This window comes from Tasmannia lanceolata, unplaced genomic scaffold (assembly GCF_043159265.1).
Source record: "Tasmannia lanceolata isolate RefF3 unplaced genomic scaffold, GAP_Taslan_0.1 ptg000018l, whole genome shotgun sequence".
NCBI lineage: Eukaryota > Viridiplantae > Streptophyta > Magnoliopsida > Canellales > Winteraceae > Tasmannia > Tasmannia lanceolata.
In genome coordinates this window covers 9,794,168-9,808,089 of record NW_027518695.1, presented here as the reverse complement: position 1 = coordinate 9,808,089, position 13,922 = coordinate 9,794,168, and the positions used below count along the sequence as shown (strand labels likewise).

Genomic DNA, 13,922 nt, shown 5'->3' with positions numbered 1-13,922 from the left:
CGAGACTATTCCACAGACTTATCGCTTGCCACGTGTACTTTTTCTCCACGTCGGTATCCGACGTGGCTCTCCTGATACGCTCCCCAAATCTCCCTCACACATCCCTCCAGTAAGAAGAAGGGAAACAATTTCTAGGGTTTCATGTTGGAAAAAAATGGAAGAAGGGAAAGAGAAAGTGGTTTTCATGTGGGGATATCTTCCCGGAGTTTCGCCGCAAAGGTCACCAGTGCTTTTTCCGACCGTCGTTCCTTTCCCGGCGTCCTTACCCGGAGATTCGTGGAAAGATGCTTGTGGTGGTGGATGTGGATTTGCCATGGCGATTTCTGGTAAGGGATCTCTGGCTTGATTTTCGATCGTCTCAGATCTTCTTTTGGATTCTCTATGGTGTAGATTCTTGAATGCAAGCTCTTGTGGCGGATCTGGATTTGCCATGGCTGTTTTTTCAGTAACTTTCCTAATGTTTTATTTGATTTTAGTCTTTTTGTTTTCTCTTCTTTCATTTTTAGTGGTAAATACTACTGATCGAGTGATCGAAGCCTAAATCTTATGTTTTATTTGATTTTTGTTTTCTCTTCCTTCATTTTTAGTGGTAAATGCTACTGTTCGAGTGATCGAAGCCTAAATCTAATGTTTTATTTGATTTTTGTTTTCTCTTCCTTCATTTTTAGCGGTAAATGCTACTGATCTAGTGATCGAAGCCTAAATCTAATGTTTTATTTGATTTTCGTCTTCTCTTTCTTCATTTTAGTGGTAAATGCTACTGATCGAGTGATCGATGCCTAAATCTAATGCTTTATTTGATATTTTGTCTTTATTCGTCATCTCTTTCTTCATTTTTAGTGGTAAATGCTACTGAGAGTGATCGAAGCCTAAATCTAATGTTTCTTTGATTTTTTGTCTTTATTCGTCTTCTCTTTCTTCTTTTTTAGTGGTAAATGCTACTGATCGAGTGATCCAAGCGTAAATCCATCTTTTGACTCATTTTCTAGCTATTCCGCTTCGTTTTGCAACTGATGGGGTTGAATTTTTTTATATTCTATTCTCATTGTAATTTCTTGCTTTGAGGAGAAATATAGCTTTCTGAGATTTGAACGTTTTTTTAATTTTCTTGACAAGTTTGGTTGGTTTTTATGATTCGTAAGAAATTTCTGTTATTTTACTCTCTTTTTTTTAAAATGTTTTATTTGATTTTTCGTCTTTCTTTGTCATCTCTTTCTTCACTTTTAGTAGTAAATGCTATTGATCAATCTAAATCTGTCTTAAGACTCATTTTCTAGCTATTCCGCTTTGTTTTGCAACTGATGGAGTTAAATTATATTATTTTATTTTATTCTCATTGCAGTTTCTTGCTTTGAGGAGAAATATAGGGTTGGCTTCTGAGATTTGAGCAATTTCTTGATTTTCTAGACAATTTTGTTTGTTTTCTGTGTTTCGGAAGCAATTTCTGTTATTTTACTCGGTCTCTGATTTATTACTGCATGTTCTTAATATTCAAGCTTGATTTTTCTCCAATTTTCATTTTGGATATTTCTGATGCTTCTTCCCTACTCTGTTTTTCCAGTGATTCTGGCTTGTATTTTCGTTCATTTGATGCAAAAGTACAGGAAAAGTGAAAAGATACTCTTCAAGCTTCTCCATTTGATTTATTTCAGACAGATATCATTTTTTTTTCTGTATATGCTCCCATGTATTCACAAGATGCATGACTACAGACCTAGATGTATATGCTAACATTGCAGTAGAGATTTCCAAAGTAATTTCTTGAGTAAGTTAATGAGTGAAAATTTGTTTGTGCTATGTTCTTGGGTTCAGACCCCTGGATTTTTTAGCACATTAATTTTTTTATTTTTTATTTTTGTTTGATATGTAATAATAAAATTATCATGGAAGAATGGGAAACATAAGAGGCAGAGCTTGCTCCACAAAGAGCCCAACTTTAGATACACCCTACCTGGAACATCATTTGCTATCCCGTCAGTTTCTCTAAAAAAGTGAGGAAAAAAAATCCAAATGTCATCTAAAATCTTAAATTTTTTTCAATAGCATTTGACAGTTTCCAAGGTGTGGAACCCAACCTAGATGCCATCCGATAGAGTTGGATGAATCAACTTCCACTAAGCATACCAGGAAGCCTTTCTTGAGAATACGAAGGCAGGTTCCTCTGCTTCATTTGAATCTTTGACACTAGTCGAACTTGAAAACACTTAAACCACGTCACCATTCTTGACACTAAACAACCCATGCACGGTGGCAGGAATTGGATTGCCAAGAGACCTTCCATAGAGTTAAATTTTCCGATGAGGTGAACCAGCTAGCCATCATTATATGATATATCCTCACAACATATCTAAAAGCCATGCCCTTTGATTTCCCATCTTGAGCAGATGGTTCCCAAAACTCCATTTCTCACCATAGCACAATTGGTGATTGATATTGCATGTTAATGTTTGAGCAGCTCCTTATGTTTCATTATCTGGTAGAGCATCAGATGTAAATAAACTTTCCCTATGCGACTACTATTGAGTCTATTCCAATAATATAAGTTCCCACCAGATTCCGCAATCTCTGATCATTTTGGCTTCTTCTGCTTTGCTCGAAAGGAGTCGATCAATTCCTCTTCTTTACCATTCGAGCCTCCCAAATGCACCACAAACATTTGTGTTCTCAAATTGCTAATATTTCAGAAGACATTTGGCATATTATTTTGAAGTACTCTCTTTTAATTTTTGATTAAATCTGTTTCAACTTGAATAATGCCATTCAAAAAAAAAAATTGGATTAAATCTACTGACAACTAGTGAATGTCACTTGCAACTGTTTCTTGTTTCATCAGAATCAGGAAAGCTCATCACATGGGGCTCAACAGATGATCTGGGTCAAAGCTATGTGACTTCAGGGAAGCATGAGGTTGTGAGGTGTTTGGTGCTCCATGTATTTGATTGGACCAATTTGTTCTTCTCATCAAATTAAAATGTCCTCTCCTGTTTCCATTTCAAAAAAATGTCCTCTCCTGTTTTATTTTGTTCAGGAAATTCCAGAGCCTTTTCCTCTTCCAACTGAAGCTTCCATAGTAAAGGCAGCAGCAGGATGGGCCCATTGTGTTGCAGTTACAGGTTATGCTTGTTCTCCTAATGATTGGTAATGCGTAAATTTTGTTAGAATAAGTGAATCTAGACAAAAAGAGAAGTCCAGGGCAAAAACCTGCCAAGTAGCATGAACTGTGGACACGAATTTTCTACATACTTCTTGAGACAGACATATGAACTGACAAGCGTATAATATGTGTGTACAGTAGGCCCTCTATTAACTGATATTTGCAGTTGAAAGAGACTTTGAACATATTAGGGTATTAGGTATTAGTTTTTGTATAAGGTATGGGCACAATAGACCTCTTGTAAATAATATTTGCCGTGGAAAGAGACTTTGAACGTATTAGGGTATTATTTATTAGTTTTCTATACTCTTTTTCATTAAAGATGTCTCTTTATAATAATATTTGTATGAAAACGTCACATTTCTTGTTCAGTCTTTGTTTTCAAGTATGTAATGCACTGTTTAAAAATTCCTTGCGTCAACCATTGACTCGCTCGAGTCGGATCCCTTTTACCTTGGTCGAGCTCTCATCCAGGTCCGAATTTTGCCAACCAAATCAAATCAAAATTCCTTTGGCTCACTCTAGTTAATGAAAAGTTGATCGCATCAATCTTTGACTCAGTCAACTCCCTTTTGTCATGGCTGTGTTCTCATCCGAGTCCGGGTTTTGGAACACTGTACATGTGTACATGGATGCAACCCCCTTCCGAAGAAAAGGACATTCATGCACAGTATAAGTTACTACATGAAAAGCTCCTAGTGCTTTGTTTTTTAAGCATGATGCTTGCTAATGTGTGGCTTGCTCATTTAATTCTTTTCTTCTGTTTCCTCTTTTGATTAATGATTTTATGCTTAGTAATTGCTTCCTTCTCTAATTTAAAATGACTATTTGGAGTGTATGATGTACATCCAAGAACTCTTTCCTTGTCACTGCAATTGTTATTCCTCATCAGTGTCTTCCTTCCTCTTATATGGCACATTAATTTGTTATTGCAAAGTGTAAACAAATCTTCATCTGTCAGGACTTTTTGAGCTGGTAACGGCGGGTTGTAAGTGTTGAAAATGATTAATTTGGTGTGCATGCTGTGCATCCAAAAAACTCTTCTCCTGTCACTGCAATTTTAGTTCCTCTTCAGTTATTTCAAGCATATCATCTTATGTCAAGACCTCTTGAGTTGGTAAAGTTAGGATGTGAGCGCAGGTTAGGGGATTTTTGGGTGGATTCCCTAGCATTCCTTTTGTTTGGGTGTACATATTAATCACTTTTATGCATACCTTTTGTCTTTGTATGCTCAGACCATAATACATGTCATAGTCACAGATATCTGTGTGTGTGTGTGTGTGTGTGTGCGCGTGTGTGTGTGTGTGTTGAAAATGTAGCGATTTTTTTGCTGTTATAGATCGATAAAATTCCAAAATTTTGCCGAGATTCTAAAAAATACTGAAATGTCTTAATATTTTATTTTTATCAGGAAAATATCCTGATAAATTCATGATATTATTTGTTATCCTAATTTTGCTCTTAAAATGCTTATTTTTATATATTTTAAATGCTTTATTTTCCCAGTTGTTCCTGTTATAAACCTGAAAATAACAAAAAATTAAAATATCCCTTGATACACCCTTGCCAAGAAATTCCTGAGACAAATATTGTGACTATGATACATATATAGTTATGTTCTAATATCCAATATTCTCATAGAACACCCAAAAATTATTATTAGTTAACTTAGAAAATTATAGAGATTATTAGATTTAACCATGGGACAGATTTGGTTACTCAAAATTTTATGTAAGATTAAAAGTTAAAAGTTTATGAAATATTAATCATTAGAGGGCCTGCTGTTTATATATCATGCCATGGCCTCTGAATTTCTCTCACTATTTGGATTACTCATCCTAAGTTGTCAAGCAATTTATTTGCGTTCTCTGAAAAGGCAGACAGTGGAGAAGTCTACACATGGGGTTGGAAAGAGTGTGTTCCCTCTGGGAAAGTCATCGGAGATCAGTCTACAGGGGGTAACCTCGAAAAGGATATACTTGAGAGACAGAGCGGGTTATTGAGTGAACAAGGTAATTTCAATTAATTCCAATTTATTAGGGACAAAACCCTCTTCATTTGTTGCATACTAACTCAATAAATGGTTAAGTCTGTTACAGTGAGTCCCAGATCTCAAGTTTCAAGAACAACTGGTGTGGTATCTACTTATGAGAACAGAAGTGGTGAGGAAAGTACAAAGCGTAGACGACTATCATCAGCTAAGCAGGCTCCTGAAAGTTCAACATCGGGTGATGAAACCCTTTCAGCATTGCCATGTCTGGTAGCACTGAATCCAGGGGTCAGGATTGCCACAGTTGCTGCTGGTGGACGCCATACATTAGCATTGTCAGGTAAAGCCTCTCTTTTACGAAGTACGGAAGGTCCAAGGCAAGGTTATAAATGTAGCTATGCTTTAAGATCATTTATTTTGCACATTATTTACAAAGCATGAAATTATGTACAATAAATTATGTAGAGGTAAAAAAGCTTACATATTCTATTTTCCCTAAAGTTTCAGATATAGGTCAGGTTTGGGGTTGGGGCTACGGCGGGGAAGGACAGCTAGGTTTGGGTTCTCGGATCCGTATGGTGTCCTCTCCTCATCCTGTACCTTGTATTGAGACTTCTGCTTATGGGAAAGACAGAACTCCATCAGGTCCGAGAGGAAGCATGAATTCTGAGGGGCAGGCTTATAATGTTAATGGAAGTTATGTGAAGGCCATTGCTTGTGGTGGCCGGCATAGTTCAGTAATCACAGGTTAGTGAGTGATGGCCTTATTTCATCCCAGATAGTTTATAAAGCTTAATGTTTGTGTTTCAGTTACATTCCGTGACTGAATTTTCTTCTGTTTGACTTTTGCCTTTCAAAGGATCCTACTACTAATAGGTTTTAATTCAATAGAAACGTAAAATTAAGAGCTGATGTTTTGTTTTTCCCTTAGACATGGAGACATGCTGTTAAATCATTCCAATTTTGGAGTTAAAGACATGCGTTTGGGTGGTTGTGTGAATTTTGAGCTGGATAATGATTTTTTGGTGGGCATTACCGTAACTTCCACATTTTAAACAATGTTTTTTTTTTTTCATACATATCATTATCTAGTTTAATCATGCCAGGTTATTACTAAAATCTGCATCTTCTCTATGCAAGGAAAATACATATGCTATTTGTCTTATGTTTTATTTTATAATATGTGTTGGATCTTCTTATCATGGTCGCTCTTTTGCTAGCATGCAATTTGCTTGGTTCTCTTCATTTTATTGGGTTGACACATGTTCCTTAAACTTGTGGATCATATTTTTTTCCTAATATTGTTTTAAACTATAATTTTGTGCATTAACAGATGCTGGAGTAGTGCTTACTTTTGGATGGGGGCTTTATGGACAGGTAAGTTCCGTTTACTATGTTCTTTGCTTGCCATGCATTTCTTGGATTTCCTTTTTATGGCATATCCATTGGAGGTGCTTTGATTTTGGGAACTTTTACTCCCTTTCAAAAACTAGAATTGAATGATTCCCTTGATATAGAAGGTTTTGTTGTTTGCTTGAGCTATATGATTTCACTAGACATGCTGATGTGCTTTGCCCTGATTGTTATGACAGAGGGGGTGTTATTGGTTCTATAAACTTCTGCATAGTGCTAGGAGTGTGAACTCAAGAGGATTAGACCGTTAAAACTAGCTTTTGGTTATTGAATAGGAGGCCATATGGACATAACTCAATGAATTTTGCATTTTCATGAATGAAGATGCAAGCAGATTTTTCCTTCTAAATGCACCGGTTTGTTGCTTGATAGGTCCACTTTGGTCAAGCTTGAGAAAAGTTGGAAATCCTGCAAGCTAGTGAATGAGATTTTCTTGGGTTTTTTGTTTCTCCGTTGTTAGTTCTTTACTTTTTTTCTCGTGTATGTGAAGCTAATTAAGAAAACCTTACACCTGTTTACTTGGAAATACATATTGAATAAATAACAGTAAGCAAGGTGGAATAGGAATACTGTACATGGAAGAAAGCATCCTCTATCCATCTTCCATTTCCTAAATTGGAACTTTTTCTATCCACAGCTTCAACCCTTCTGTTTTGATTCCCCGCCCCGAAAAGAATGGTAGTAGCCATTTGCTCACATGCTTGATGTTTGATGTCAATTATCAGAAGCTACCCATGAGATTTAAGAAGTCACTGTTAGGAGTTGTAATACTTTGGTTGCTTGTAGTATGTTATTTTATTCTTTTTGATCGTTAGAGTGCCTTTGTTATGCTGTCCTGCTAATAGTATCGTATGGCCCTAGCATCGATCCAGTTTTTTTAATCAGTTGTCATAAGCTAGGTCCAAGCATCAGCCTTGGTTGAATTACTCACTTGACTAATTGGTGTACAATGATTTACTCAAAAGCTCCATTTGAGGCTTATGACATATTGCGCATAGCCTTGTGACTCACATATCCTAGTTCAAAGGTATATCTATGATGCGTGATCCATCTTCATTTTCGATTATCTTTAATGTGAGTCTCAAAGGATTCTTTCCTAGCTCAAGAGGCCTTTGGCAAGGGGATCCCTATCCCTATTTCTCGTCACCATGGTTGGAGAAGCCTTGAGCAGAGTCATTGCTAGGGTCATGTCTATTGGGTTGATAATGGGAGTTCACACGAGGGCTTGGGAACTATTACTCACCTGCAATTTGATGATGACATGCTAATTTTCCGTGGGGCTAACAGCGAGCAGATTCGCAATCTAAAGATTATCTTACAACGGTTTGAGGCCGTGTCGGGTCTCAAGATCAATTTGAAAAAGAGCTCAATTATTGGATGTGATATTGAAGAGGCAAAAGCGAAAGATTTTGCGAGTATAATGGTTTGCTAAAAATAAAAGCTTTCAATCTCTTATCTTGGTCTCCTGTTGGGTTGTGGTATTCCTCCTAAAGTGGCAAAAAGAATTGGAAGACGTCTATAGAACTTTTGGAGGGTTAAGGGGAAGGTAAAAGCATCAAGCATCTAGTCAAGTGAGAGATGGTTTGCAAAGACAAGAAGGATGGTGATCTCGACCCTCGCAATATGACCCTAAGGAACAAAGTCTCGATAACTTGTTGTGGAGATTCAGCAATGAGAAAGATTGGATTTATTTATTTATTTTTGAATAGCAAGATTGGAAAAAATGATCGTAAGAAAATATGGGGATGCAAGAAGAGGTGAGAAGCTAAGAAATAGGAGTTTTGGGCGGGGATTAGGCTTTAGAGTGTGAAAAGGGGAGGGGATTCTTTTTGGGAAGATGTCCGGCTAGGTAGAGCATGTCTATGTCATAGATTCCTGAGGCTCTATAGATTAGAAAAGAAAGAAAGAGTGTACGAGATTTTTGTGGTGTTTTTTTTTTTTTTTTGGGTGGGGGCGGGGGGTGGTGTTGAGAGTTACGTAGGAATATGGAGGAGCTAATTGATTGTATCAGTAGCTTGATTTTTGTGTAGGAGTAGTCCTTTGTTTCACAGGTGGAGATAGATAAACTTATTTGGGTCCCGGATCCTACGGGCATCTACTAGGAAGTCCTTCAAGATCGTTCATAGCACCACTCATTCTTCACATACTTTTTGGAGCAGGCTTTGGGCAGCACCTGTTCTGCCCCCGAATCATCACTTCTGCTTGGATAGCATGCCTTGAGGAGGATAAACACTCAATATCATCTCAAGAAGAAGAAGTTTAGTTTCACAAATAGGTGTTTGATCATGTGCCATATGTTTGCAAGGTCGGCCAATGGATATGTCAGAGAAGTCTAAGATGGTTTGGAATGAGTTGGGTCATCACTAGATCGCTTAAGGATATATCTTAGACTTGAAATCTTAAAGGCTTGGGTCCCCCTGACAAGATCCTGTGGAAGTATGCCCTCTTTGCCATATTTTGCATCATCTGCTATGATTGCTATGAGAGGAATGGCATAAATTTTAATGACAAAATCTACAAATCTCAGGCTTTTGATGAAAATTAAGTTTATGGTTGTTGGGTGGGCTAAATCCAGAAAAAAGAGCTAGGGTATTTCATTTACTTACATGATCAGAGGTCGGATGGAGCATTTTTGGACTTTCGATCCAAGAGAATCCATCCAAGCTAGATGGCAGCCTCTTGCAGTAGATAGTTTGAAGCTGAACTTTGATGGTTCTTCGATTTGCAGCCCTTGACCTACAGCGGTTGAATGTACCATCGGCAATCCTGGTGACAATATTTTGAGATCCTACTCAGGGATTTTATCCTAATGAAGCTGAAGTGGGTCTTCATTGGGTTGAAATTTTTTCATGAGATGTGTGATGGGTAGCCGGTCGTGGAAGGGCTCTTGCAATATTATTGCTTGGACAAAGAAAGAGAGTGAAGGTCCATGGAGACTGGCCGTTTTTGTAGATACGATTTGGGACAGATGCATAGATAGGCAGATTCGTTTTAAGCAAATTCCATGAAGTGCAAATTACCTCGCCGATATAGTTGTGAAAAGTGGTGTAAATAGAGTAGATCCGGTCATTGGGGCAACCTCTACCCAATGATTTTCTGTTGTAATTTTATTTTATCTTTAATGAAATTGTTATCTGTTAAAAAAATCCATATCAATTCACATTCAAGTCAGACATTGTGAAAAAAGGGGGAAAGCTTATTCAATTCCATTTATCCTTTGTATTTCGTACTATACTCATTTCAGCCACTGGCTGATATGCTGACCGATGTAGATATTTTGAACCTTGCTTGGCATGACCCAACAACCTTCACAGAATCAGTCGTATTCCTGCAAACCGTTGCATAAAGCTATTGGAAGAGCAGTAGCTCTTCAACAGTTAATGCGTTGCCATGCTATATAACAAATTGAGCCCATACTTAGTTTGGAAAATCATGCAAAAATAAGAAATTGAAATCTCAAATGATTCCTGTGGTTTACAACTGTAGATATACACAGATGAGTGCCATGTGAACCCTAGAACTAGTGGTATGATATCTGGAGATAGGCCACAACCTTGTAACAGCATAGTGATCGAAATTAATTTGATATACTTAAGTCTCTGTGGGGTTTATCCTCTGTTTATTTGATTTCGTACTGTACCATCTACTGGTTCACCTGTTGCTGAATAATTGACATCAGTGCTTAGTTTTTGCAAGTGGATAAATTGCTGCCTTGTAAAATTTATTTAGTCATCATTCTTAAATTTAATCATCTATGTATATGGCGAACCAAATGTATAAATCAGTACTTCGGTTATACAGTTTATAATTCATTGACGAATGGTGCAACCATATTGAGTGAGTAATGCTGAAGTAATCCATGCAGTATGTGATTGATACCTTTGATTTAATATAAGTTTGAACATTGGACAGATACTTCGAAGTTCCTAAGAATATGTGCTGGTTACGACACATGGTTTTCTGCTTTTTCCCTTGACATGCTTCCGACATTCTGTCATCTTTATTTTCCAACTGTATCCATTAGACTTGTCTCCAGCTCTTCCAAACTATTAATACGCTCCAGCATCGACATGTAGGACTTGTAGAAAAGGTGGAGAAAAGCACAGTAAAATGTTCAAGATGAGGTTCATCATAACCAGGCGACAATGCTTTTATGCTTTCAGTTGTGGCATGTTCTGTTACAATCTTACATGGAGATGATATAACAGTTCTATTTTTCTTTTTCTTATGGTGTTCTCTTGGACTAGTGTGGGCAAGGAAGCACAGATGATGAATTAAGTCCTACTTGTGTGTCATCTCTCTGGGGTATCCACATGCAAGGAATCGCCGCTGGACTGTGGCATACAGTATGCATTTCTGCGGATGGGGATGTGTATGCGTTTGGTGGAAATCAGTTTGGGCAGTTGGGGACTGGTGTTGAGCAAGCTGAGGTACATTCTAATACCATCAAATGGGAGAACCGCGCAAGTTTTTCTCTGAGGAAGAAGTCATGAATTATGTCACATTGCTTTTTACATCGAATGCATGTGAGATTAAATGTTGAATTGCGTTGAATATCTTGTTTTCAGACACTTCCAAGGCTTTTGGAGGCCCCAAGTTTGGAAAACGAACATGCCAAAATAGTTTCTTGTGGAGCACGTCACAGCGCTGTAGTCACAGGTATGCTTTGAGTCATCTGATTTATAAAATGCCTTGGTGAAGAATTTCTAATTTTTGTTCCTACTCCTCACTTATCCTCCACTACATCAATTAATTGATTTGAATGATTCATTCAAGATTGGGGTCATATTATACGGTTGTTAGATTATTTCTTTTAGTACTCCAAAATAACTCGATCAACTAGTCTATGAATCGAAAAACTTAATTGTATGCTTGAAATTCTTGCTCAAGTACATGATAAGTTGAGTACTCAAATCATTCTGAAATTCAGATTACAACATAATGTTTAAGAATTCAAAAGAGTTTTTTACTATATTTGTGTTGACATGCACTTAAAACTCATCAGGTCCAGTTCAAGATGACATGGATTCAGAGCTCATCATGTCCAGTTTGAGCTTCAAGTTGAGTCCAATAATCAGTTTTGGACTAAAAAATCGGTTCTCAAAATCCAAAACAAATGTAATTTTCAGTCAAATAATAGTTTGTACTCACGCAGAAATTGATTTGCCCGGGTAGAAAAATCAATTTCCAAGTGCAAATTCCGGCCATTCCCAGTTCTTCCAAGCAAAAGAGATGCATATTTGAGTGCAGGCATGGACTAATGTGTATTACAAAACCGTTCAAGATGTACATAATCTCAAATTGAAAACTATATGCTTTTATGCCTGTGACAATAAAAATTAGGCCTCTCTATAACCCACCAAACATTCTTTTAACTTTGCCTGTGATTCTTCTTCAGAGGAAGGAAAGGTGTTTTGCTGGGGATGGAACAAGTATGGCCAGGTAAACTCTATTAGATTCAATCTTTTTCACCTTTCCTCTGCTCATTAGTTTCGATAATAAGAAAATTATAGTAACGGTTTTCCCATTGCTTGTAACAGCTTGGGTTAGGCGACGTGGTAGACCGTAGCATTCCTTCTCAGGTCCCCATTGATGGTTGCATCCTGAAAAACGTCTCATGTGGGTGGTGGCACACACTGTTGCTGGCCGAATCCCCAACTTGAACTCAAATTCAAGCCAGTAAGCAGCAATTCGCGCAACAGTTTTGTCAGGATGTTAGTCCCTTTCAATTTCTCATATGCAATTGAATGTGCATATTATGTTATATGTAATATGTGCATAAGGTTTCTAAATGCATATTTAGTCATTCTTTCGTAGTCATGATATGCCATAAACTGTTTTATGAGCATCTGCAATGGGAAATATCTGTTCCCAGATGTAATTATGAATATTACTGATGTAAAAAAAATCACTAGTTTCATACACAATTCAGACGTTTTTCTTTGCAGTTTAAATGATCTGAAATGCCATTATGTTGTATGCATATTTTCTTTAAGTTTACTAATATAACAGCTTGGTATGGTAACAAAAGGCAAGGGGGTATTTTTAACACGTTCCTTTTGTTCTGTCTTCTTACCATTTACTGGAGAACCAATCGAAGAAAGTTGGATGGTTTCCTATTAAGAAGAATGATCTTTAAGGGTGTCAATGGATCCACTTCGGGTCGGATCCACCTACGTCACAGTCACGATCCATTCAAATTCCTTATCGGTCGGGTCGGAGTCGGATTTTTCTTCAGATCCTACTTTCCACGTCATGATCACGATCTATTTTAATTCGGACCGTCCATCGGAGTGTCCTATTATGTCCCACTAAGCTAAGTAAACAATTAATTTTTTTAAGAGATAGAATGGCACTCCACTATTAGTGTCTCTATCCATTTTCTTCAACTAAATTAAAAATTTATCTATGTTTAATCTAGGTGTATAATAATGCTTATAAACAATAAAACTAATCAAAATTACATACACAAATACAATGTATTACTATTATCAAAGAATATGATGCATAAAGAACAAAACCCCTCTCTCTTTTCCTTCGTGCAAGTATGAAATGAAACGAAACGACTGAAATGAGGGAAATCGCATTCACATCCGATTCATTAAGTGATAAGAGAGGTTTTGACCAAAATACCTTCACAGAACGGTTAGCATTAACAAAAATTGGAAGGTATTTTTGTAAACCATTTCGGATCATGACTATCCAATGGGCATCTGAGGTGTGCCCGTACACAATCCAAAAATTTTTGGATCCCAGATTTGATGATCCGAATTATCCCCATGGATCATATTCATATGTTTAGATCTCGTTCATTAACGTTCAGATTTGGACGATCCATCGGACCGTTTGGATCCACTGACACCCCTAATGATCTTATGTGCAAGAATTGCATACACCGGAACTTGGAATACTAGCCATCTTACTTGTCTAAGCGATCCATGGAGACTCGCCCATGATTCGTGCGAGAAATTGGTGCATTTGCGACTCGAGAAACTTCGGGAGCAGCTCTAAATCACTCAAAGTCTCATTTTTATGTTGACAAATGCCGCCTTAAGATAAAATTTGAGACCAAAGTACAAAATGGAAGATCAAGAGCTTAAATTTATAAGTTCAGTACAAATTAGGGCTGTACACGGTCCGGTTCAGTTTAGGGAGATTTTTTGAACCGGACCGATCCCATCTGTTTGGAGAAAATCCAAATCGTAACCGAACCGATGGGAGGTATACCTGAACCAAACCGAACCGATTTTGACCGGTTCGGTTCACGGTTTATTTGGTTTTTGGTTCAGCTTTAAAAATTCCTCCTTCAAATGAAGCTTTTATGTTGCATTTATATCTAGGGTGATACACTTAGGGTGACTATAA

At 37.3% G+C, this 13,922-nt stretch overlaps 1 protein-coding gene across 3 annotated transcripts; it reads left to right on the top strand.

The window, feature by feature from the left end:
- Positions 1-77: 77 nt before the first annotated feature.
- Positions 78-12,534, top strand: LOC143851732 (ultraviolet-B receptor UVR8-like). 3 transcript variants are annotated; one of them, XM_077361219.1, is made up of 11 exons: positions 78-326; positions 2,834-2,931; positions 3,029-3,113; positions 5,035-5,166; positions 5,254-5,484; positions 5,652-5,891; positions 6,478-6,521; positions 10,805-10,987; positions 11,126-11,216; positions 11,956-11,999; positions 12,098-12,534. In XM_077361219.1, exons 1-11 carry the CDS (start codon positions 155-157, stop codon positions 12,218-12,220), a joined length of 1,443 nt encoding a protein of 480 aa, XP_077217334.1. In that variant the 5' UTR covers positions 78-154; the 3' UTR covers positions 12,221-12,534. The 3 variants fall into 3 exon arrangements, with proteins under 3 accessions (XP_077217334.1, XP_077217336.1, XP_077217335.1); XM_077361221.1 differs by having other exon boundaries at positions 83-326; positions 2,834-2,907; XM_077361220.1 differs by having other exon boundaries at positions 83-326; positions 2,834-2,907; positions 5,646-5,891.
- The last annotated feature ends 1,388 nt before the right edge of the window (positions 12,535-13,922 follow it).